Below are 27115 nucleotides of genomic sequence, written 5' to 3' on the forward strand. Positions count from 1 at the left end.
CTTCTCCCTTCTTTTGGGATATTGAGCACACATGTACATGCACCAGACGTGTTTTTCAAGCTCCTGGGCCAGGACTTGAACTGTCAGCCATATGCAATCCAGCCACCTCAACTACCACACCACTGGCTGACCCAAAAGTTAGTTTTTTGTTTTTGTTTTTTAAAGAATTATTTATTTAACTTTATTACAACTATATTCTTTAATTTGACCAGAGAAAGAGACAAAAAGAGAAAGCAGGCCACCACATCTGGGACTCATCCCATGGTCAGCCTTGTGGGAGTCTAATGCCTTAACCACCATACCACCCGCCAGCCCCTCTAAAAGTTAGTTTTTAGAGAGAGTTGTTTCTTGGAATACATAAGATTTTACTTAGATAGTCCAGAATACATAGAAGCATCAGGTAATTTACATGTTTGTTTCTGTTTATCCCCGTGAGGAAGGATGTCTTTGTCTGTCTCCCTCAAGATAGATGATGTTAATAGTGAACTGTACTGCCTTTAATGCCTTTACTATTAGTTGATTCCTCGATGGGTTCAGGTTTCCTTATTTTTAGTGAAAGAACTTCAGTGATCTGTTTTCTTCTGATCTACAAGAGGCTTACAGTTGTTTTGAATAAATTTCTTTTTTTTGGAGAGGTTTTTGCTATAGGGCGCATGTGCTCATCAGACAGACAGAGACAGACAGAGAGATAGAAAGTGAGAAATCACCCCCAGGAGGGGATGGCCATGCCGCAATTCCTTCTCCTCCGTTCTCCTCTCGGGATCTTGCGCATTGCACGAACACGTGCCCGGCATGAGTTTTTTAAGCCACTGGGTCCGGGACATGAACCGCGGTCAACTACATGGGAGTCCAGTGACATAGCCATTACTCTAACTGCTGGTCCCATGTTTTGAATAAATTTCTAATTAGTCAAAACTTTGCAACTCCAACTTTCCATAATTAATTTATGTCATAAATATTAACTGACCTATTTTAGGATCCTTGACTCATGTTCCTTTTTGTCCTTAAGGAAAAAAGGGGGGAGGAGGAAAGCAAGGAGTAATACGTGACCTTACAATCTGTCATCCAGGCACTGGTAAAATAAGTTGGGGTGTGTAGCTGCTGTCACCCTCTGAAGCTTATGAATAGAGCACCCATTGACGTAGAAATCTTGTGGGAATAATGTCTCAAGATGTACTGTATTTGGAAAAAAACCCACAGAGCCATGTATTGGGTTGTTGGAAAAGTCATGACATACATTTTTCCTGTGCAAGAATGCATCATGACTTTTCCAACATCCCACTATATCACGGCCCCCTGTATGCTTTTACAGAAGGTGAACATACATACACATATTTGTAGCAAGGGGGAAGCAAAAGCCAGTCCATTTGCAGAGGTTATCATGGTATCCACAGTTCTGAGAAGGGCATCGGAAGGTTGCGATAGTGCCAGAGCAACGTCTTTTACTTTTGTATTTCTGCATGACTGGGATCTTACACAGCAAGAGTTCATTTGTTCTTGTGCTGGGTATAGAGCACAGTGACAGACCAGGGCATCAAGGGTGAGAAAAGAGGGTCCTGAGAACACCAGGAGCCCTCCTACCTGCTTGCCTAGGCCTGTCTTCAAATTCCATGCTCTCATTGTCCTTTTAAGTGCCAGGGCCATCTCTCTGTCCTCCCTTTTCCCCTCTCAGTCAAGAAGTGAAAGTAGATCTCCAAATAAGGAAATCAGTGTATGAACTAGAAATGACCACAGTAAACAATTAGAGAGAGACTAAGTAGACTAAATAAACAAGACTATGCTTGTTTTCCTTTCTCTGCCCAGGCTCAAGTCGGGGGCCATTAGAATAGAATCTGAGCAAAGAACCTCAATAGTGTTAGGAAAAATTTGGGACCTTTTTTGTTTTTCATTTTTTGGAGCACTAGGAGGTCAGGAAGGTATGTATTATCAGGATTGTGTTGAATGTTATACTTTTGAAATCTGGGCTATCTGCTCTTTAGCAATTTATTGTTGAGATTTCCTCTTTTAAAAATAAAGAATGAGACACATGACAATTTGGATTAATCTTACAAACATAATAATTATATAGACGTCAGACATGTCAGCTGCAGTAGCATGCTCTAGGTGACACTATTATTCAGCATGCCAAGGCCACGCCGGAGGCCCCTGTTCAGTTCCTGCCCACCTTGCGGGCCTGTGATACATGCCACAGCCCCAGCTACCAGGAGGCTAAGGCAGGAAGATCACAACATAGTAAGACCCAGACTGGAAAAAGAAGAAAACAAAAAGATGCCAGACATGAGAGCGTACATAGTATGTGTGCTCACATATGTTTCTGTAGAATTTAAAAATGAGTAAAGTTAACCTATGGTGTTAGAAGTCTAGGAAAGTGAGACCAGCAGTTGGCGTAACGGCTATGTTGTTGAACTACCATATGTCGACCATGGTTCAAGTCCTGGACCTGATGGCTTAAACTCATGCCGGGCGCATGTGCGTGCAAGCCCAAGATCCTGAGAAGGAAATAGAGGAGAAGGGATTGCAGCATGGCCATCCCCCCCGGGGGGTGATTTCTCACTTTCTATCTGTCTCTTTCTGGTGAGCACATGCACCCTATAGCAAAAACTTCTCAAAAAAAAAAAAACTGTCAGCCATATGCAATCCAGCCACCTCAACTACCACACCACTGGCTGACCCAAAAGTTAGTTTTTTGTTTTTGTTTTTTAAAGAATTATTTATTTAACTTTATTACAACTATATTCTTTAATTTGACCAGAGAAAGAGACAAAAAGAGAAAGCAGGCCACCACATCTGGGACTCATCCCATGGTCAGCCTTGTGGGAGTCTAATGCCTTAACCACCATACCACCCGCCAGCCCCTCTAAAAGTTAGTTTTTAGAGAGAGTTGTTTCTTGGAATACATAAGATTTTACTTAGATAGTCCAGAATACATAGAAGCATCAGGTAATTTACATGTTTGTTTCTGTTTATCCCCGTGAGGAAGGATGTCTTTGTCTGTCTCCCTCAAGATAGATGATGTTAATAGTGAACTGTACTGCCTTTAATGCCTTTACTATTAGTTGATTCCTCGATGGGTTCAGGTTTCCTTATTTTTAGTGAAAGAACTTCAGTGATCTGTTTTCTTCTGATCTACAAGAGGCTTACAGTTGTTTTGAATAAATTTCTTTTTTTTGGAGAGGTTTTTGCTATAGGGCGCATGTGCTCATCAGACAGACAGAGACAGACAGAGAGATAGAAAGTGAGAAATCACCCCCAGGAGGGGATGGCCATGCCGCAATTCCTTCTCCTCCGTTCTCCTCTCGGGATCTTGCGCATGCACGAACACGTGCCCGGCATGAGTTTTTTAAGCCACTGGGTCCGGGACACGAACCGCGGTCAACTACATGGGAGTCCAGTGACATAGCCATTACTCTAACTGCTGGTCCCATGTTTTGAATAAATTTCTAATTAGTCAAAACTTTGCAACTCCAACTTTCCATAATTAATTTATGTCATAAATATTAACTGACCTATTTTAGGATCCTTGACTCATGTTCCTTTTTGTCCTTAAGGAAAAAAGGGGGGAGGAGGAAAGCAAGGAGTAATACGTGACCTTACAATCTGTCATCCAGGCACTGGTAAAATAAGTTGGGGTGTGTAGCTGCTGTCACCCTCTGAAGCTTATGAATAGAGCACCCATTGACGTAGAAATCTTGTGGGAATAATGTCTCAAGATGTACTGTATTTGGAAAAAAACCCACAGAGCCATGTATTGGGTTGTTGGAAAAGTCATGACATACATTTTTCCTGTGCAAGAATGCATCATGACTTTTCCAACATCCCACTATATCACGGCCCCCTGTATGCTTTTACAGAAGGTGAACATACATACACATATTTGTAGCAAGGGGGAAGCAAAAGCCAGTCCATTTGCAGAGGTTATCATGGTATCCACAGTTCTGAGAAGGGCATCGGAAGGTTGCGATAGTGCCAGAGCAACGTCTTTTACTTTTGTATTTCTGCATGACTGGGATCTTACACAGCAAGAGTTCATTTGTTCTTGTGCTGGGTATAGAGCACAGTGACAGACCAGGGCATCAAGGGTGAGAAAAGAGGGTCCTGAGAACACCAGGAGCCCTCCTACCTGCTTGCCTAGGCCTGTCTTCAAATTCCATGCTCTCATTGTCCTTTTAAGTGCCAGGGCCATCTCTCTGTCCTCCCTTTTCCCCTCTCAGTCAAGAAGTGAAAGTAGATCTCCAAATAAGGAAATCAGTGTATGAACTAGAAATGACCACAGTAAACAATTAGAGAGAGACTAAGTAGACTAAATAAACAAGACTATGCTTGTTTTCCTTTCTCTGCCCAGGCTCAAGTCGGGGGCCATTAGAATAGAATCTGAGCAAAGAACCTCAATAGTGTTAGGAAAAATTTGGGACCTTTTTTGTTTTTCATTTTTTGGAGCACTAGGAGGTCAGGAAGGTATGTATTATCAGGATTGTGTTGAATGTTATACTTTTGAAATCTGGGCTATCTGCTCTTTAGCAATTTATTGTTGAGATTTCCTCTTTTAAAAATAAAGAATGAGACACATGACAATTTGGATTAATCTTACAAACATAATAATTATATAGACGTCAGACATGTCAGCTGCAGTAGCATGCTCTAGGTGACACTATTATTCAGCATGCCAAGGCCACGCCGGAGGCCCCTGTTCAGTTCCTGCCCACCTTGCGGGCCTGTGATACATGCCACAGCCCCAGCTACCAGGAGGCTAAGGCAGGAAGATCACAACATAGTAAGACCCAGACTGGAAAAAGAAGAAAACAAAAAGATGCCAGACATGAGAGCGTACATAGTATGTGTGCTCACATATGTTTCTGTAGAATTTAAAAATGAGTAAAGTTAACCTATGGTGTTAGAAGTCTAGGAAAGTGAGACCAGCAGTTGGCGTAACGGCTATGTTGTTGAACTACCATATGTCGACCATGGTTCAAGTCCTGGACCTGATGGCTTAAACTCATGCCGGGCGCATGTGCGTGCAAGCCCAAGATCCTGAGAAGGAAATAGAGGAGAAGGGATTGCAGCGTGGCCATCCCCCCCGGGGGGTGATTTCTCACTTTCTATCTGTCTCTTTCTGGTGAGCACATGCACCCTATAGCAAAAACTTCTCAAAAAAAAAATGTCTAGGGAAGGTGACCCCTGGAAGGGGTCCTCTGGTCTCTTCTGAAGACTCACTGAGATGTATGCTGAAGATTTGGGTGCTGTCCCATATGTAGGTTACTATAGAGTTCAGCAGTCAAAAGAAGTGACACTTTCCCCAGATAGATGGTGTGAGGGATGGAAGGGTAAATTTCTTAGTTTACCACACCGCTGCCTCTCTGTCCCAGATCAGATCGTAAACTGCCCAGGTCAGGGGCTGCTGTGTCTTTGGGGATTGACTTCTCGTAGGTCACTGAGATGTTATTGAGGGATTGATATAATTTAATACTTAGGATAGAATACTGTAGAGATTTTTATCCATTGTTCTTTAAAATGTTTTGTAGAGTGAATTATCTTAGAGAATGAAGGGGAGGGACGTATGTCTTTCTCGTGCCTTTCCCATTCTGATTCACAGCTCTAGGATGAAGCAAGACCTGTCCACTCACTCGTCTCTTGCTGCTTGTATGTTCTCAACTGTTAGGACCATCATAGGTTAAACTCTCGGTCAAGAGTTAGACTCCTTTTTAAATTTTCTGTTTTTCACTGGTAGATGGCAAATAGGTTCCCTTTGTAAACTGTTGACCTATTTTCCCCATGTGTATTCCAAAGGAAGTGTGCGTGAACCATGTAAGTGGGGTTATGTGTTCCAGGTTTGCTGGTTGTGTGGTAACTTCATTCACAAGTTTGGGAACCAACAGTCCCGAGCGGGTGAGATGGGTGTTGCTTTGCTGAAAGTTTTATTATTCAGTTTGACCTGTCTTCTTGCCTCCTGCCTCTTGTTACCTTGCAGAGCCTTAGACAAACTGAATGGATTCCAGTTAGAGAATTTCACTCTGAAAGTAGCCTACATTCCCGACGAAGTGGCTGCCCAGCAGAACCCCTTGCAGCAGCCCCGAGGTCGCCGTGGGCTTGGGCAGAGAGGTTCACCAAGACAGGGGTCTCCAGGATCTGTATCCAAGCAGAAGCCATGTGACTTGCCTCTGCGCCTGCTGGTTCCCACTCAGTTTGTAGGCGCTATCATAGGAAAAGAAGGTGCCACCATTCGGAACATCACTAAACAGACCCAGTCTAAGTGAGTATTTCCAAGTATGTGGTAGGTGTTGGTGTTTCCCCTGGGATCTTAATAACAGCGTGTGTTGTGGTGCTTGGCCTTTGTGAACATGTCTGGCACCCTCCTTGAACAGTACTTGAGAATGTGGAGAAAACCTCGTGATTTGATATCTTCCTGTTCATTTCGTATAAGTCTAGGGCTAAACCTCAGTCTCAAAAGGAACCTCAAATTTTCACACATGAATGGAAAACAAATGACACCTGATCCATTTTTGGCTGGGGAGGCCCTGGTAGACAAAGGGCAGTCTCTAGGTGGTTCCTGGCCACTGCCTCTCCTTGAGCCCCTCACCTTTAGTGCTTTTGGCAGCAGTTTCTGGGCCCAGTCCATCTCATCTGTAGCTTTAATACAAAAATGGTTTTTCTTTTCTTTCCTTTCCTCTACTCTACTCCCCTGCCACCCTTCCCCCCCCTTTTTTTTTGGCTAAAGAGCCTGTGTGCTCACCAGAGAGATGGGGGAGGGAGAAGCGCCCCCCCCCCAAGAGGGGCGTGGTTATGCTATAATCCTTTTTCCTTCATTCCTCTTACCTATGAGGAATTTGGGCATGCACATACATGTGCCCGACATGTTTTTCAAGACACCAGGACCAGGACTTCAACCCTAGTCAGCCATGTGGGATCTGGCTCCCTTAACCCACTGCACCACAGGACTGGCTCCAGAGATGGTTCTACAGTCTTGCTTTGTTTCAGTAAAGAATTATTCAAATTTATCTTGTGATTAAGCCATGTAGTAAAAATGGCTTTTTCTTCAGAATGTTGAGTTTTAGTAAGCAGGTTATCAGGATTGGAAGACTCCTATTCAGACATGGGAGCTAACTTTTCAGGGGTATAGAAAACAGGAACTGTTGTATTTATTGAACTGGGCCATTGGCTGGTGTAGAAGGCTCTTGTATTTATCAAGTGGGTGAAATGGCTGCATGTGACCTACGAAGTGTTAAAACAGTCTCAGTTCAGAAGCTTCCAGTGTAGTATGTGTTGGTCATTTTGCTTCCTAAACGTGCTGGTGTATGTGTGTCTATGTGTATTTGACCCAAAGAGGCTTGGTGGTAAGCTACTTGTCCCTTGCTCTGTGAAGTCTCTGAAGTACATCTCTGGCCTGTTACTCTTTATTTCCTGAAGAAATTCTGAGTATACTAGGAAGAAGAGGGTGTGTTCAGACAATGTTGGCCCGCAGTGTCATCCCTGGGCCAGCTGCAGAAATGACTGAATAATTTTTCCTTTTAAATTCAGTAAAGAGAGCGATTTTATTTTCTGTGACCAGGAGTTAAGTATAGTCTTTCTCTGAAAGTAGAATGACAGCGCTGTGTATACTTTGCTCATGTGTTTGTTCCAGCTGGCTTAGAAGAATATCCGTATTCATAGGCAGCATGCCTGCCTTGAACTAGCTGACTCACCGCTCATGCAAAACCAAAAAATAATTGTATTTGGTGTGGTTGCATGCCCACCCTCACCTCCTACAGGGACATCTGGAAGCAGGAGTCATTGGGCAGTTACCTGCGTGCAAAATTGATGGCTCCGATCTCATCACATAGTGGGTGAGAAAGATGCTTGAACCATTTCCATCAGTTGACCTGGCTTTAATCTGAAAATTTAAGGGCTTTTTGCTTTCCTTGATCTAGACTTACCTACAGAAATTTATTACATGGTTTCCCTTCCTTGCTGTGTGGCAGGTTAAGAGTTGTTCCTTTTCATGCTCCTCATTTCCTTGTCAGATGAAAGAACTGCTATTTAAATGGAACTGTTTGTTTTACTTAAGGCAGGAAGATGGGGGATGGAGAAGAAGGGAAGCAGATTTTTTTTTTATATCCGATGATTCACTTGCAGAGCTCTGCCAGTGGATCTAATTAACTCTTTGCCATGAAACTAGTCATTATCAAAACTTCTACTTCTGAAACGGTCTCAGAGGACCACTCTAATCTCCAAAGCAACCTTCCCTTCTCTCAGGGGATCAGAGTTTAGTAGTACTTTACATAGTGACAGGGTGGAAATGAACTGGAAGGAGGGATATTAACATGAAACCAGAAGATGAGCATTAATGACAATGATGTGATATTGAAACCATGAGACTCTTCTAAAGCACGTTAAAAAAATAACATTCTAGGTGGCCCTTATTTGTTTCATTTCTACATTGTTCTTATTTTAACTTTTAATTAAAATTTTTTTCTTTATTCATGATAGTATGTATGAGAATGAGACACAGAGAGAGAGGAGCACACTCCAGAGAGTCTGGTCACACAGTGAGTCCCTTTCTGCATACCTCTGGCCCCTCAGATCTTGGGCACTTTCAGACCTCCTGGACTGTGAATTCAAACCTCAGTTACTGTGTGGAATCCAGCTTTTCTTGAGCAGTGCATTACTACTGTGCCACAGAGCCAAGCATGTCCAATCCCAGCTTTCAACCAAACATTTGGAAGAATGAAATCCAAATCTTGAATTTTTTTTATTGGCATAAACAACTGATCATTCTTGTGTCCATGAGTTGTAGCTTTTTAAAAAAGAATTATTTTATTTAACTTGTATTAATTTTATTTATTTATTTTAATTTGACCAGAGAGGGGCAGACTGAGAGAGAGAGACTGAGAAAGTGAGAAACCAAGCCACCAGATCCAGGACTTGAATTGTGGTTGGCTATGTGGGAGTCCAGCACCCTTAATTGCCATGCCACCTGCCAGCTCCAATGAGTTGTAGCTTTTACCTTCTAGTATTTGAGTGACCAAAAGGACTCAACAAGTACTTAATTTTTCCCTAAAACCCACAATTTGCAGTTGTTGACCTACTTTCTTAATAACAGCAGACTTGTTTTGTATTTAATTAAAATGTACAGATGTGTAAATTAAAAATAGTTATGTTCGTCTCGCTATCTAAGGTAGCCATTGTTAAGTTGGGGATGTATCTTCATAGGACTCACATCTGCTAATGTGTAACATTTTTAAAATAATTTTTAAAATTTAACTTTATTATTCATACATTCATTTCAATTTCACCAGAGAGGGAGAGAACAAAAGAGAGAGAGAAGAGAGAGAGAAAAAGAGAGAGAGAGAGAAAGTAAGCAAGCCACCAGATCTAGGACTCAAACCACGGTCAGCCGTGTGGGAGTCCAGTGCCCTTAACCACCATGCTACCTGCCAGCTCCAATATGTAACTTTAAAAAAAAGAAATTATATCATGATAAACATTGCATTTTCTTCGTTTTAAGACCAAGGGTTCTTTGTTGGTGCCATCTTTTTTTTTTTTTTAATTTTTTTTATGTATGTGTGTATGTGTGCATTTATTTAAAATATTGATTTATTTAAAATAGCTCTATGATATGGATTTAAGTGCCAAAGTGAACATTTCTACACTTGTGGTTCTCAAGCAGGGCTGGTGTATGTCCCCCAGTGGATATTTGGCAGTGACTAAAGACATTTGGGGTTATTGCAACTGGTGAGAAGTGAGTCCATTTAGTGGGCAGAGGCCAGCGATATTGCTAAACATCTTAAAAGGCATGTAATACCCTGCCATGACCAAAGATGACAAATGTCAACAGTGCTGAGGGTGAGAAACACCATCCTTGGCAGTATATGAGACTATATCTGCAGGAAATATTATGAGACGTAGGATTCTTGAATCAAAGGTGTGAGTGTGTCCTGTTGTTCATCATTTCACCAACACTGTATCTCAAAATATTTGCAGGTCTAAAAGAAAATGACATCTTGTTTTAACTGGCACATATATAATTACTAGTGAGGTTGAACATCCTTTTGAAATAGTTGACCGTTAGCTTTTCTTTGAGGTAAAACTGCTATCTCTTTGGGTTTCCTTCTGGTCACTATTTATTTATTTATTTTAAGAATTATTTATTTTACAGGACCAGCAGTTGGTAAAATGGCTATGTCACTGGACTCCTATGTAGTTGAGTCCTGGGTCCAGTAGCTTAAACTCACGCCGGGTGCATGTGTGTGCGTGCCCAAGATCCCGAGAGGAGAATGGAAGAGAAGGGATTACAACATAGCCATCCACCCTGGAGGGGGGTGATTTTTCACTTTCTGTCTCTTTGTCTCTCTCCGCCTTTCTGGCAAGCACATGCGCTCTATAGCAAAACTTCTCAAAAAAAAAAAAAAAAAAGAATGGTTTATATTCATTTTTATTTATTTATTTTCATTTGACCAGAGAGAGAGAGAGAGAAAGCAAAACACCAGGTCCAAGACTCAAACTATGATCGGCTATGTAAGGTGTCCAGCGCCTCAACCACCACACCACCTGCTGGCCCCCTTCTGGTCTCTATTTGTTGTGTACTTGCTTGATCAGGGAGGCAAAGTATAGGAAGCTTTGCAGAAGGGATGCAGAAGTGTGAAATCTGCTTAGACTATGAACTCTGGATAATACTGTGCAGAATAAAGAGTTCAACCTGGCTGGTAGGATTTCCAACTCCAACTCTTTTGGCACGTACTCCAGTTGCTACTTGTTTTAGAGCAGAAGAAAGCCTTTTGTCTGAGCCCTGGCTCTTTGATGTGAGGTGTTTGTTCTCTGGCATGTAAAAGAAATCTTTAAGCACAAATAGCTTGAGCAAAATGAAAAGATGTCCCTGCTTGGCTGTATTGAAGAAAGAGAGGAGTGTGTTCCTAGAATTAAATTTTTTCTCCAAGGCATCTGTGTTGACAGCTTATCAAGAGTTTATGCTCTTGAGAGAAGTGAGTCATCCACTCTGTGCCCAGAAATCCTATGACTTTGCACTTGGTGATTACCGCTATGACTATACACTTGTGGCACTCATACTTACTCCCTCTTTGCTTCTGCCCACTCAGAATCGATGTCCATCGTAAAGAGAATGCAGGGGCTGCTGAGAAGTCAATTACTATCCTCTCTACCCCTGAAGGCACCTCTGCAGCTTGTAAGTCTATTCTGGAGATTATGTATAAGGAAGCTCAAGATATAAAATTGTGAGTAAAAAGGATTAACCCATGAAAGAGGTTAATATTGGTGCTATCCTATTTTGAGTTTCTTTGACACAGTTCTTAGTAATTGCCAAGAAACACAGGGAAACACTAGCCTGAGGAGCTATAGTATTTCACTATTCACTTGGTTGTGACACCCGAGTCTTGCAAATATTCAAATATTTTGTTTTCATTCATGATTGGATATAATATGAGTGGTGATAATAAGAAGAGACACCCAGGTATATAAGGTGGCAATTAAGGAACCTAGAAAGCCACTTAGGACCAAGAAATATCCCAGGAATTACCTCAGATGAGTGTCCCAAATCCTCACTTACACAGAGTGCCTTGGAGCTATTCTTACCCTCTGCCCAACTCCACCCCGGAGCATCAGAGTCTGGAGGTGGGGAAGTCCGTAATTTGTGCTAAGGTAAACTGCAGAGTTACTTGGGCAACAGGTTCAAACTCTTAACTCGTTTATGAAAACTTCAAGTGGAGATTGGGTGCTGTGCCACTTTTCATGACATAACAGCTTTACTCTAAAAGTTGAACCTAAAGTAAGGTGTTGGAGTTACCCTGGGGGCTTGTTCACTAATACTTAATTTGTAGAGACCTTTAAATATATGTAAGTAACACGTTGTTATATATGGGTGCTGTATTATAATGATTTAATTATTTTTTAGTAGTTATTGAATTTCATTTATTATTTGTGTGGTTTCAGTTTCTGATAGGGCACGTGTGCTCAACAGAGAGAGAGAGAGAGAGAGAGAAAGGAAGCTGCCAGGTCCAGCAGCCAGCCATGTGTGAGTTCAGCACCTTAATCACCACACTATCTGCTGGCCCCGGGATATAATTACTTTAGTATAGAGAATAATAAAGGAAAAGCCCACTCTCTGATAAACCTCAGTGATATATTTGAACAGTGATTTGTATATGACTTACAAATTAAGAAGGGTACAAATTGAAAAGTGAAATTGAAATCCCCTTCCTGCTCTTACATCCATTCCTCAAAGTATAACCACTCAAGTTTTTTTTCCCCTATAAATTATGCATGTGTCTCCCAAGTATACATTTTATCTTAGGACTGTACTGTTTTGCATTTGTACATTGCGTTCTGTTGTTAGACATTTAGGAATATGGATTTAAGTAAGAGAATCCACCACTGAAAACATATATATTCCTTGAAGTGAATAAAATAAACACTATTTTAAAAATTAACTTCTGTCCAAATACTTGTTAAAGTTTTTCTGCCCTTCTGTTCATGCATTGCTAGAATGTAGGCTCATTGTCAGCAAGCTTAATACTACCTAATATAATATTTCACAAGTGGTAGGTAAAAAAATAAATGTTTAATGAATTAATGTTGTCTTTTTAACCAAGGGAAGGTGTACTTACCCTGATTTTATGACCATTTTTCTATTTACAGCACAGAAGAGATCCCTTTGAAGATTTTAGCCCACAACAACTTTGTAGGCCGTCTTATTGGTAAAGAAGGAAGAAACCTTAAAAAAATTGAACAAGACACTGACACTAAAATCACAATATCTCCGTAAGTGCTGCCTTGCTTGAATTAGAAAACTTTCACACAGTTTTTTTTATCGTACTTTTTATTATTACTATTATTATTTAGTTTGCTATAGGGCATGAGAGCGAGAGAACAAGAAAGAGGGAGAGAAAAAGTGAGAAAGAAAACTGCCAAGTCTGGGACTTGAACTGTGGTTGGCCATGTGGGAGTCCAGAGCCTCAACCACCATTCCATCTGCTTGCCCATCACATACTGATAACCTCAGTGTTTGTTTGTTTGTTTGAATTATTTAATTAAAATTTGACCATAGAGAGAAAGGGACAGTGAGAAAGCAAGCTGCCAGGTCCAGGACTTGAACCACAGTCAACCTTGTAGGAGTCCAGCTTCTCAACCACCACACCACCTACTGGCCCCAACCTCAGTGTTTTATATTAAGCTTAGCCCCTGCCTCTACTCTACAGTTGGTTCAGCTAGCCTTGCAACTGCACTTATACTTTGTCAAATTCAGTCTACTCCTTACTATGCATCTCTCACTCATATTGAAAGCACTGTCTGTTCACACTAAGGAGACAGGAAGAACTAAATGCTTCACATTCACATCTTCTAGCTAAAGGCTTGACCACATTTTCTGATATTTATCCCCCAAATTGGAATGTATAACCCAGTTTATTATCCATAACTATATAACGGATTATGCCAACCTTTGATGGCTTACAAACAGCAGTAAGCATTTATTGCTCAGCTAGTTTTTGTGGGTCAGGATTTCATGTGCAGCTTAGCTAGGTGGTTCTGGCTTGGGGACTCAGTGCTGTGACATGTCTATGCTGGCTGTTGACAGGAGGCCCTAGTTCCTCACCATGTGGTCCTTTTCTCTGAGTTGTTTGAGCATCCTCAAGTGTCTTTCCCCAGAGTGGTAGATCTAAGAAGGAACAAGATGGAAGCTGCATTGTCTTTTTCTTTTTGTTTTGGAGAGGTTTTTGTTATAGGGCATGTGTGTGCTCACCAGACAGAAAGTGAGAAATCACCCTCCAGGGAGAATGGCCACACCGCAATCCCTTCTCCTCCATTCTCCTCTTGGGATCTCGGGCACGCAGGCACATGCGCCTGGTATGAGTTGAAGCCCCCGGGTCTGGGACTCGAACCACGGTCGACTATATGGGAGTCCGGTGACATAGCCATTTTGCCAACTGCTGGTCCCTGTCTTTTATAACATAGTCTCGGAAGTTAACACTCTTGCCACTTTTTCAATATTGTAGACACAGGTCACCCCTATTCACATGTGTATGGAAGGGACCTCAGAGGCAGAATACTACATCTAGGGTCCATGAACGCTCTGAAATTATATGGAAAGACTGTTCTTACTTTGGAAGGTGACTATCCTTAATTTCTATGAGAATACACCAAAAGGTAAAGCATAGTGGGGAAAGGCTGAGGCAAGATATTTGCGTATGAAGGAATTTTCAGAGGAGATGGTAAGAAAGTAGGAAAGTCCTGTTAGACTGTTTAAAATAAGTAAGGGGAAAAAACAAGTGGTGAATATAATAGATGATAATACTCTGTCTTGAAGATTACACTCAGAAGAGAGGCTTTTAAAAGGAAAAAAATCTTGAAAGGTGTTCTAGGGGCAGCTATGCTAATTGTCATACAAATTGCTTGGCAGGGCTGAGTTGAAACTGGAGATAAGAATTATATACTTCTATAAGTAGTCTGAGACAAATACACTTAATTATATATTGGATTGTTGGAAAAGTCATGATGCAAAATAGATATTTACATTTTTAGCAAATTTGAGAAAACATTCAGAAATAATATCCCATTCATCTGGCTTTATGTTAGCCTATGACATTTTGCTAGTAGTGAAAATAAGAATTTTAACTTTAGGATAACAAAAGAGAGCTATACATATTCCATATTCTTTGAGCGTACATATTCAGCTCTGTTTCCTATGGTAAATACCTCCCATTGATTTTTCTTTCAAGGCTGTTGACTAGGTTAGTTTTTGATGTTCACAGATAGAATTTTTAGTGGATTTTAGAACTTCATTGGAACCTGGGACAAGGAGGAAATTCGTAAATATTGCTTCTGTTATCTAACCTTTTTGTTGTCTAAATGGTCATAAATGGATGATTTTAAAAAATCTAGTCAAATAGATTGATTTATATTCTTTCCTCCAGCCTATGCCCATCTAAATTCTCAAATACACAGGCAAAATCTAGGTCTAGATACACACATTCTAGTTGGCCTTTTTGGAATATTTCCATGCTTTTTCCTTGCTTGGTGATCCAGAAAATGCAATTGCATGAGAATGCCAATTATGCCTAGAATCGGTCAGTACAGACCAGGAGCATACTTATTTAAAAGGTTATGTGCATCTGTTTCTTGGTTTCAGCTAAAACCGGACATCCTTCTGATCATTCCTTTTCAACTCACTGTTAAATTGAGAAAATGGTTCAACTTTAAGTTGTCAAGAAGTAAACTATGTTTAAACATGGTCTTAACTGAACTGTGTTATACCCATTAATTTTTATTGAGAAGGTGGGAGGGGACGTATTTCCTTCTTTCTTGCAGCTTTACAATCTTAGATTCATTTCTCCGGGGGCCTACTCATTTCCCAGCATGTTTGACCTCCCATTTGCACATACTGCCAGGCTCTACAGTTTGGTTTTAATTGCCATCTGTGGCTGAATTATTATTAGCTATCTTCCTCCTATAATTTTCATTCTTTTCCTTTTCCTTCTTTTTCAATTGGCAGATTACAGGAACTGACGCTGTATAATCCCGAACGCACCATTACAGTTAAAGGCAATGTGGAAACATGTGCCAAAGCTGAGGAAGAGATCATGAAGAAAATCAGGGAGTCTTATGAAAATGATATCGCATCTATGAATGTTAGTTTTCCATGAAAGACATGTCTTTATTTTGTTAAATAGTTGAAGAGATGCTTTTAATTGTATCAGTACTGATTTCTTTAGTGGCTGCATCATTAGAAGTCATTTTAATTGTATTGTATCACCATGGCAAGTACCTGGGATAGCAGAGAAGACTCAGGCTTTGACAGGACGCTTGACTATCTTTGTGATTTTAGCAAATGGTTTAGTCTTTGAGCCTTAAGTTTCCTTATCTGTGAGGTAAGACTAATAGCTACCTATGAACAGTAAATACCTCTCTCACAGTGTTAGTTTGAGCAGTTTAGTATGAAGGAATGTGGGCGGTGACAGGTATGTGAACTGGATTTGAATACCAGCTCAACCATTTGTAAACTGCAGCTCTGTTCTCTTGTTTAATTTAATTGGTCTTGCCTTGCTTCAGTTTCCTCATCTGTAAAATGGGGCTACTGCCTATTTTGCATGCTTATCAGGATCACAACAGGTATAATTCGTGTGAAAATCATTGTTAAGAATACTGGTGTATGGGAACCAGCAGTTAGCGTAATGGCTGGGTGGCTGGACTCCCACATAGTCGACTGCGGTTCTCGTCCCGGACTCGGTGGCTTAAAACTCATGCCGGGTGCGTGTGCATGCGTGCCCAAGATCCCGAGAGGGAAATGGAGAAGGGATTGCGGCGTGACCAGCCCCCCTGGGGGGTGATTTCTCGCTTTCTATCTCTATGTCTCTGTCTGTCTGGCGAGCGCACGTGCCCTATAGCAAAAACCTCTCCAAAAAAAAAAAAAAAAGAAAGAACATTGGTGTAAAACTTGGTTATACACGTAAACCTTGGAGGTAGAAGAATTTCATGTGACCAAGCAGTCCGTGTGGTACATCCAAGGCAGATAGATCAAATTGCTGACATTTCCTAATGGACTGAAAGGTGCTGAAAGTGGAACACTTCAAAAGTCCATCTTAAAAAAATTTTTTTGGAGAGATTTTTGCTATAGAGTGTGTGCGCTTACCAGAGAGAGAGAGATAAAAAGCGAGAAATCACCCCCAAGGAGTGATGACCACGTCACAATTCCTTCTCTTCCATTCTCCTCTCGGGATTTTGGGCATGCATACACATGCGCCCAGCGAAAGTTTTAAGCTGCCAGATCTGGGACTCAAATTGCTGTCAACAACATCAGAGTCCAGTAATGTAACCATTATGCCATCTGCTGGTCCCCATCTTAAATTTTTATGTTGATTTTTAAAAATTCTTTAATTGGGACTGTCATCTGAAACATTAAACCTGGGGAAAGGGAAATGTGAAAAAATTACCTTCATGTCAAGAGCCTAGAATGCTCATCATTTTCCCACACACAAAAGACTGCCTACCTTCACAGGTAGGCGTGTCCAAATATTTCAGAATCATGGAGGAGTCAATCCAATCCCATAGGCCTTTTATAAAAGATTCTTAAGTAGACACAAGCCTCAATACCACTCTTCACCTTATGATCTCAAACTTTATAAAAATTAAACTAAAACGAAATCTGCTTTCTGGTTGCTGTATCCATTCGAAAGACATATTTGGTTGTAGTAGTTAATTAGATTGGGACCTCCCAAAGGCTCAACTTTGTTGGAGGACTGTTGACCCATGAGTGCAAAATGTACCTCAAGAAGTAAAGAACTTTTTTATTTTTTTAAGAGAGATTTTTGTTACAGGGTGCATGCGTTTGCTAGAGACAGAGACACAGAGAGACAGAAAGCAAGAAATCACTCCCCAGGGGGATTGGCCACGCTGCAGTCCCTTCTCCTTTGTTCTCCTTTTGGGATTTTGGGCACGCACACACATGCTCCTGGTGTGAGTTTTAAGCTTGTGGGTCCAGGACTTGAACCTCGGCTGACTATGTGGGAATCCACTGACATAACCATTACACCATCTGCTGGTCCCAAAGTAAAGAATTCTTAAGAGTTGCTGTGTATACCTGGCATATGTTAAAAGCAAACCAATTTTTTACCTTGTTTGGTTTCAGTGAAGGAATCCCATTTGTTTATCTCTTCAGCTACTACAAGATATCAGTCTAATTTACGGTGTGCCCGTAGTCTACAGAGTGCATTTTTGTCTAAGCACCATGAGTGGGTGGTGAGGGGCAGGAAGCTGCATTGCCTTCCCCAAGACACCTCTGTGCAGTTGTGTATCAAGGAGGGGACAAACCAGCATGGAGATATAAACATACCAACAGAAGTTGTGTGCACAAGTATATTCACTGGAAACATCTGCTTTGTTCTAAAATTTGAGTCTTAAGATTTTTTTTTTCTTACTAGATAAGGTCACAGTCTGAGTGTGTCACTTAAAAAGCTCCCTTTCCTTTGATTTTTTAAAAATTTTCAAATTAAGAGACCTTTTTACTGTTGCAGCTTCAAGCACATTTAATTCCTGGATTAAATCTGAATGCCTTGGGTCTGTTCCCACCCACTTCAGGGATACCACCTCCCACCTCAGGACCCCCTTCAGCGATGACTCCTCCCTACCCGCAGTTCGAGGTAAGACAACTGGCCTTGGCTTGCTTCATGGTTGAGAGGGATGTAGTCGCAGTCAGACCTCAGTGTCCTGGAATGACGTGACGTCCGATGCTAACTGGGAAAGTCTTCATGTAAAGCCTGATGGGTTCCAGTGTGATCCCTCATCATTTTAGCGTCGGCACGTACTCTCCTGTCGTGTCAACAGGACCTTCCTCTTCGTCCTTTTGTAGGCTAGACACGAGTTATTTTGAAGTGTTTAAATGGTAGTGTTATCCACATGTGTTTTTAAATGTTAAAAGAAAAGCTAGGGACTTTGGGGAGGGAGGAGAGATTATTTTTAAATGTTGAAAGAAAGGATTTTAGGACTGTCCCTGTTGCCTGGTGGTTAAGGAAGTAGGTTCCTGTATAGCCAACTGACTGTGGTTCAAATCCCAGCCCCTCTCTCTGGTGAGTGCACACCCACTCTGGCAATCGGGGGGGTGGGGGGGGCGGGTGGGAAAGAAGGATTTTCAAAAGGCTTCCTTTATCTTTGTCAGCTAGAAGTTAAGTGCTTTGAAAGGTCAGCAAGGAGTGGACATGTTTTTGAATATTTGTGCTGGTGATATAAGATACTTCTTTTGCTCACAAATTCTATTGTGCATGTGTGTGTGTGTGTGTGTGTGTGTGTGTGTGTGTGTGCAAACATTAAACAGCTTTTATTTCATTTATTTTGAAAAGAGGTAAATATGGGACCAGCAGTTGGCATAATGGCTATGTCGCTGGACTCCCATATAGTTGACCATGGTTCGAGTCCTGGACCCGGTGGCTTAAACTCACACCAGGCGCATGTGTGTTCGTGCCCAAGCTCCCGAGAGGAGTATGGAGGAGAAGGGATTGTGGCGTGGCTATCCCCCCAGGGGGTGATTTCTCGCTTTTTGTCTCTCTTTCTGTCTTTTTGGCAAGTGAATGCACCCTATAGCAAAAACCTCTCAAAAAAAAAAAAAAAAGAGGTAGATAGATAATGTAAGAAATGAATCCATTTTTATATTTGCTTTTTATGAATAGCATTTTTCCTGAAATCAGATTTAAGAAACTGGTAATACCATGAAAATAACTGTGATACATCTGTGATACATTAGATGCCTAATTCAATGTGTTATTCTGAAAGCAGTTCGTAATTCAGTTGCATTATCAGTGATAATTGGAATTGTATGATCATGTGAAGCAAAATGAACATTCTAGGATCTTCCTTCATGAGTTTGTTTTGATATTGCTCTGTTCTTGTTTGGCTCTCTTATTTAATATTTTGAATGGTACCTCCTATAACAATTGGGGAGAAATATCCAGGTGGAATGGGCTGGAGATTCCATTATATCACTCTCTAGAATGAATGTGCAGAGTAAAATGACATTGAAATGCTGCAGAGAACAAGTTTCTGAGATTCTCCATGCTTTATCACTTCAAGAATGAGAATCTGGGGCCAGAAGGTGGTACAATGGTAAAATGTGACACCCTGCCAGGCAATCTCACCTAGGAAGTTTCCTGGTTCAAGTTTGGACATCTCCTTGAGTGTGTCAGCATACTAGGCCCATTATCAGGGCTGGCCTGAGGCAGGGGGTGGATCGTGGCCTTTGCACCTTATTGGAAGAACTCTCTCTTTTTAGCTCATGGAAGAGGTGGGTAAATAAATTAAAAAATGAAAAAGAATTTCCTGTTTCTGTCCTTGAACCCACTGGACTGATAAGTGTTCTGGGCCCTTGTCACAGTATGTGCTTCTGCCTTTTCCTGAAACTCACCTCCTATTTCTATTGATAGTATGTTGAGATGGGAAACCACATGATCAATTGCAGACTATCCACCAGAGTTTGCACCAAACATTAAGTGTGACTAGATTTGTTACACACTATTCAAGACCTTCCAGCACAGCTAGAGGCAATTTGAAATAACTGACATGTCTGTATTTTGATGCTAAAGGGGACTTGGACAGAGCCCAGGGCTAGCCCAGCTGTACCATGAGTTTGTGTCACCAAAGCTCAGACTCCTCTTCACTCCGAGTTTGTTTTCTCATCTTCACAGTGGAAAAACTGAACTAGATGAATTTTCTATTAAAGACTTTCAGGTCAAATGTTTCTGTCAATAATGTCTACAAAATTCATAATGTACAAAGTTTGAAGGGGGAAGGATGAGTCTAAAATTATAGTTTGAGAGTAGATAGACTCAACTGCTAATATGCCCACGAGTGTTATAATGAATCACTGCATTTGTCCTAGGGTTGAGTTTCGGGCAGATGTATACTTGACATATCTGTGTAAATAATGGTAATTAAAAGCTACAGTGAGCCAATTAAGTAACTCTGTACTAGAGACATTTGCATCTGACTTATATTTCTGCTCTCTGCCCTCAGCTAGCGCTCTCTTTGGGCAGGGTACTTGCCTCTCTTCCCCACATCCCCCTTTATAAATTGGGGTGTCTTTTTAACTCTTTCCTCTGTCCCTACTGGTGTGTCTTGCCATGCTCCACTCATTAGAGCCTCTCAATTACAAGCAGCAGCATAATAGTCTCGGACATCAGTCTTTTACCCTTACAGGGATGCTTCAGCAGCAAAAATTCCTAAACGGAATTGCTATGTAGCTGTTTTTATAATACATAAATGAAGATTCTTTGGACTTAGTCAATTTCCTGATTTAATGGGATGGTTCTATGTATTGGGTTCCTGCATTAGGAAAATTGAGAATCTTCTAAAAATATTTTTAGAGGGATATTTTTGCTATAGGGCACATGTGCTTGCTTGAGAGACCTACAGAAAGTAAGAAATCACCCTCGGGGGGATGGCCACTCCGCAATCCCTTCTCCTTTCTCCTCTCAGGATTTTGGGCACACACACGTGCCTGGCGTGTTTTTAAGCTGCCAGGTCTGGGACTTGAACTATAGGCTGCTATATGGGTGTCCAGCAGTTTAACCATTACACCATCTGCTGGTCCTGAGAATTTTTTTTCTTAGAATTATTTTATTTAACTTTACTCATTATTATTATTCTTTTTAAATTTGACCAGAGACAGACAGAGAGAGAGAAAATGAGAAAGCAAGCCTCCAGGTCTGGGACTTGAACCGTGGTCAGCCACATGGGAGTCCAGGGCCCCTGGCCACCATGCTACCTGCAGGCCCCTTGAGAATGTTTTTTAAGAGACACAAGATCATATTAAGAACTTACATTTACAAAGCACTTTTACAGTCCCAGATGTCTGAGTGACTTAAACAAGTAGCAATTTTGTTTTATTTTAAGAACGGAAGGAGGAGGTCAGTGATACTTACTTTAATAAAAGTGAGTCAAGAATAAACGTAAGGAAAATCTCAGTGGGGTGGGTGATCTCTGCTTCTCCTGAGATATTTACGTAAAATGAAATGGGTGCAATTAGAAAGAGCAAATGAGAACAGAGACACAGAAACGACCAACAGGAAAGGAGGAATTTACAAGGCAAGAGCTGAGGACCCTAAGTCTGCTGGATTAGAGAACAAACAGAGAACATGCTTATTCTTAAAGGGGAAAATGCAAATGAGATGATCATTGTTTGTTTGGTTTTTTGGAGAGTTTTTTTATTGCTACAGGACGTGTGCGCTTGCCAGAGAGACAGAAAGACAAAAAGCAAGAACTCATCCCCCAGGGGGTATGGCCACACCACAATTGCTTCTCCTCCATTCTCCTCTTGGGATCTTGGGCATGCACGCACACGTGCCTGGCGTGAGTTTAAGCCACCAGGTCCGGGGCTTGAACCGCAGTCTGACTACATGGGAGTCTCGTTAGCCATTACGCTAACTGCTGGTTCCGAGATGATCATTGTTTTTAAGGTTTTTTCCATAGGGCATGTGTACTCTTCTGAGACAGACAGTGAGAGGGAAAGTGAGAAATCACCCATTAGTGGGGACAAGCACACCACAGTCTTCTCTGTTCTCATCCTGGGATTAAAATCCCTAAAGGCATGCACACACATGTGCCCAGTATAATTTTCAAGCCATCAGGTCCAGGACTTTAACCACAGTCAGCCATATGGGAGTCCAGTACCTTAACTATGCCACCTGCTGGCCCCAAACAGTCTTAGAAGTTCACAATCTTACAGAGGTTCAGTGGGCATTTTATATGTATTCTAGGCAGTCATGTAATGAGATCCCTACATTTACACCTGGAGATTTCTCTAAATTGTCATAGGAGATACCACTCAAAACATTAAGTGCTAAGAATAAAGGCTGTTCTATCATCTATTTGGGTGGAATGTTTGACGAGTTGTGTATATAGTAAATGCATTCACTAAAAATGATTATCTTATTTTGATTTTTTATCTGTAGAGTTTAACCTAGTGCTAACTTCATCTTTTAATTTAGACCTCAAAGAATAAGTCAGGAATTATAGATGGAAATTAGCTTAAAAAAAAGATGTAGTTTTTCCTTTTTATCTTTTTCTTCAAAATGGAAGAAATTATTGCTTTTGTGAGTTAAAAATATGGCCTTTAAATTGCCTTTTCCATCTACAAAGACATAGACATATAGTTCGTTCTTGGGATATATGTTTGGAATATATTTTTAGTAATTTCATAATAATTATAGATGACTGTTAATAGTAATTATCTACAAATAATTTTTCCTTTCTTGTTTCTTATATATTTTGCATTCCCCCTCCCCCGCCTGATTCCCTACTTCTCACCCTCTGCCATTTCCCACCCTTCCACACTGTCTCTGGTTATCTGTGGTTGCTTTCCATGCCTCTTTTTTTTCCCCACATGTTATTAATATACCCCCAAAAAACCTTAATTAAATAATTTCAATAGCAAGTTCAGTGTGTATGTGTATGTATACATACACATACATACACACATACATACGTATTTGTAAACACATATATGACTTCAAGCATAAGACTCAGTGAGTTGTATGAACATACTGTAAAGTAGCACCTAACTGAGGCTAAATAGCTTACTGTAGTCATTAAATAGGTAATTTTTAATGTATTTTTTAATTTCAAGAAAAGCAGTTTTAGCTTTAATAAATTAAAATCACAAAATGTTAAGAGAAATTTGCTTAAGATTTAAAGCCGGGAGAAAGGTTAGGATTCTATTCAAATAGTAGTAGATGAACCTATCAACAGCTCAAGACAAAAATCCTTAAATCCGGAAACAAAGTATAGGAGAAAATCAATCATGTTTTCGTCAAAAGTCATAAAATTTTATTTCACCAGCTCAGTCTCATGTCATTAATCTCTCTTCTGTTGCGGTCCATTCTTTCCGTTTAAAATCTGGAAGTTAGCATTCAAATCCAGACTTGTCCCTACCATTAACTTGGCCTTTTTCTTTTTCTTTTTCTTTTTGACTCTTATTTCTGTGTGTCTTTACTTTTCTTGATGTAACTCTCTCTTTGGAACTTCTTGGAGAGCTGAACTGGTGTTGGTAACTTCTTTTAGGTTTTGTTTATCTGAGAATGTTTTTGTATTTCTTTCCATATGAAGAATAATGTTGTCGGGTATAAAAATCTTGGTTGAAATTGCTTGTTACTCAAGACTTTGAATATATTTTCCCATTCTTTCCTTGCTCACATTGATTCCAATGAGAGGTCCGATGTTAGCCTGATGGGATATTCTTTGTATGTAACTTGATGTTTCTCTCTTACCAATTTTAGATTCTTGTCTTTGTTTGTGGTTTTGGTCAATCTGGCTATGATGTGCCTTGAGAAGATCATGAATTGATTCTAGGTGGTGTCCTGTGTATTTCTTGAGTCTGGATATTTGAATGCCTCTATAGGTTAGTTTTCTTCCAGGATTTATGGAATAGATTATCAATGCCCATATTAGTTTCTTCATCTTTTGGGATACCGATTATCTGATGTTTGGATTTTTAATGGTATCTAATATTTCTTGTATGTTATTTTCATTTTGTTGGGTTGTTTTCTCATTCTTTTTGGTGAATTTTTCTAGGACAGAGGTTCTGTCTTCTACATCTGAGATTTGATCTTCTGCATGGTCTAATTTGCTTTTAATACTTTCAAGGGAGGTTTTGATTTCCTGTATTGTAGCCTTCACCTCTAACAGTTTCTTTTGATTCTTTTTTGTGGTGTGTATCTCCTCTTTCAACTCATGCAATAACTTCCCTACCTCCTGGAACTCACTGACTCTTTTCTCCTGCATCTTCTGGAGTTCATTGTCTCTCTTCTCTTGCGATCTCTGTTAGCTTTGTCACTGTGAATATTCTAAATTCTTTATCTGACATTTCCATTGTACTGTCCATGCATGAGGAGTTGTTTTTTTCCCTTGGGGGAGAGATATTTTCTTGTTTTCTCATATTTCTTGTGTCTCTGCGTTAGTCTCTGATTTCTGATGAACTATACGTTTCTTCTTTTTTTTTTTTTTTTTGAGAGATTTTTGCTACAGGGCGCGTGCACTCGTCAGAAAGACAGAGACAGACAGACAGACAGAAAGCGAGAAATCACCCCCCATGGAGTTTGGCCACGCCACAATCCCTTCTCCTCCATTCTACTCTCGGGCGTACATGCGCCCAGCGTGAGTTTAAGCTGCCAGGTCTGGGACTCGAACTGCGGTCTACTACATGGGAGTCTAACGACATAGCCATTACACTAACTGCTGGTTCCTGTTCCTAATTTCTTGAAGTTAAATCTGAATGTTCAGAAGTGTGTAGGAGGAGGTGATCTACAATCTCTCTGCAGTTCCATTTTTCTCCCAGTCTGGTGGATCTTGGTGTCTGGAGATGAATTCTGAGCAGAAACTCTTCAGTTGTCTTGGCACCCCTGAAAGGGATTGCTCACAGCTCAAATGTCCAGTGCTGTTATTTAATATGCAATCCATATATACATGTCTACACTTCCTCAGCTGCCTCCTCTTTTTCTTCTTTATGGCATTGCCTTTTTTGAAAAATCTAAGCCATTGGTTTGTAGTTTACCCCTTAATTTAGATTTGTCTGATTGCCTCTGCTCAGTTAGGTTCAGATGATATTCCCTTGTGGGGGCAAGGACATCACATCAGGGGGCAAGTGATGCCAGTTTGTCCCATTGGTCATGTTAAGTGTAATCGTATTAAAGTGGTGTTTGTCAGATTTCTCAATTGTGAAGATACAATTCTAGTTGTGATTCAAAAATAAGTAATAAGTAGTACTTGGAGAATGTGCATCTTCTCCCTAGTGATTTTTTCCCCCACTAGGTTTAATATCCATTGCTGGCATTTGCCCAGATCATATATTGCTATTTTTAATTCTTCTTTTACATTCATTAGTTGAGTTCTCTGTAAAGCAAAGCATTCATGTTTTCCTGCCTTACAAGGGGAAAACATGTTCTTCCACAGTTAGATTAGAACTTTCCCCGAGATTAAGATCCTGGGGCTAGGGATGAGGCACAGACATCATTTTCGAAAGCTCCCAGATGTCTCCGAGGTATAGCCAAGGCCAACAGTAGCTGGTCTGTTTCCTAACTGGTTAGGAACCTGTGCCCCACTTAATAAAATCTTGGTAGGAGCAGGTAAAAGTTCAAAAATATGTCTTTTTAATAAACGTCATTAGGAGAGGTTTTTTTTTTATTTTTTTGTTGTTGTTTGTTTATTTTTGCTGCTCATTCATTGTCAAGAGCTACTGTTCAACAAGAGATGTGTACTGGTCCATGGGAGGTGGGGGCTTAAATGTTTAAAAGAGTATTTTCTTTTTTTATTCCAGAGGGCATGTGTGTGTGCCAGGGAAAGACGAAGTGATATGGAGTGGTGGGGGAGCACTACCACAGTCTCTTCTCTATTTCTCAATCCTGTGGAGATTTGGGGCATGCAGGCACATATTCCAACATAGTTTTCAAGCTGCTAGGCCTAGGATTTGAATTGTGTGGCCACATGGGACCCAGCTCCCTTTAACCACTGGTCTATGGGGCCAACCGCGGAAAGAATATTTTCTATCAACACCAATGGTTGGGGAAAAAAGATTTGAGATAAGCATGAAAATAAGCCACTCACATATGCCCCTCTTTCTGCTTTACCTTTGCAACCTGTCTTTCCAACTCAGGCAAATAATGGGCAAAATTTCTATGTGGGCTGCTGTCCACTCTTCTGAATCTTGGCATGCTGAATGTATCAGGATTAGATTTGGCTGTTACAAGGCAAAAAAAATTGACCTAAACAGTTACCTGTTTTCATGAGATGGCATTAAAGGTAGACAGCCAGGGCCAGCAAGTTATGTGGTGGTTGGGGCACTGGACTCTCACATGGCTGACCACAGTTCAAGTCCCAGACCTGGCAGGTTATTTTCTCACATTCTCTCTGTCTCTCTCTCTCTCTCTGGTGATTGTGCATGCCCTATAGCAAAATTGAAAAAAAAAAAACATAAAAAAATTAAAATTGAAAAAAGGTAGATAGTCAAGGTAATTCTGCCATATTGTCTAGGTCTGGTGGTCCTGTCTGCTTTGTTTCCCACCTCCTGGCCCAGGGTGACTGCTGAAGCTCCAGCCAGCACCAAGACTAGGAGTCAGAAACTGGTGTTGCTCACAGGCAACTTTGTATACTCTCATTAGCATCACCGTTGGCTAGAATGTAACATGTGGCTATGTCTAGTCACAGGAGAAACTGGGGAAAATAATACAGGATTAGCCAAGTGCCTACTGAAGTCAAGGCCTATTACTTAAGGAGAGTAGATGTTGGACATAGATACTGGATTTAGTACTATTACCTGTAAAATACAAATCTCTCAGAGAGAGGAAGCAAGTTTTTTGTTTGTTTTCAAAGGGTTTGGGACATGTACACACACACGCTCCGTGTGATGTTCAAGTTGCTATGTCTGGAACTTGAAATTGGTTGGCCATGTGGGAATCTTGTGCCTTAACCTCCACACTACCTGTTGACCCTGGAAGCAAGATTTTGAGTTCTCACAAAACTAAGAGAATCTAACATTTCTGGGGAGAAAATTAACTGTTCCAGATTCTATTACCACTGGTTATTTTCATCAACATATAGGGGAAACACCGTTATTCAGAGAATTGTACTGTGTCTCTGCATACCATTTAGAGTAAATTCC

General features: G+C 40.7%; 1 protein-coding gene across 1 annotated transcript in view; it reads left to right on the forward strand.

The window, feature by feature from the left end:
* Positions 1-27115, forward strand: part of IGF2BP3 (insulin like growth factor 2 mRNA binding protein 3) — a gene marked incomplete at its 5' end in the record, with an annotated part of 185449 nt that overhangs the window by 140288 nt on the left and 18046 nt on the right. Inside the window, 5 exons of the mRNA XM_014587132.2 lie at positions 5966-6247; positions 11067-11201; positions 12622-12744; positions 15473-15608; positions 17991-18116. Of these exons, the coding sequence (XP_014442618.1) occupies positions 5966-6247; positions 11067-11201; positions 12622-12744; positions 15473-15608; positions 17991-18116 (802 nt within the window). The remainder of the gene's footprint in view (positions 1-5965; positions 6248-11066; positions 11202-12621; positions 12745-15472; positions 15609-17990; positions 18117-27115) is intronic.

The sequence above is a fragment of the Tupaia chinensis genome, unplaced genomic scaffold (genome assembly GCF_000334495.1).
Source record: "Tupaia chinensis unplaced genomic scaffold, TupChi_1.0 Scaffold000184_1, whole genome shotgun sequence".
In the NCBI taxonomy this organism is placed as follows: domain Eukaryota; kingdom Metazoa; phylum Chordata; class Mammalia; order Scandentia; family Tupaiidae; genus Tupaia; species Tupaia belangeri.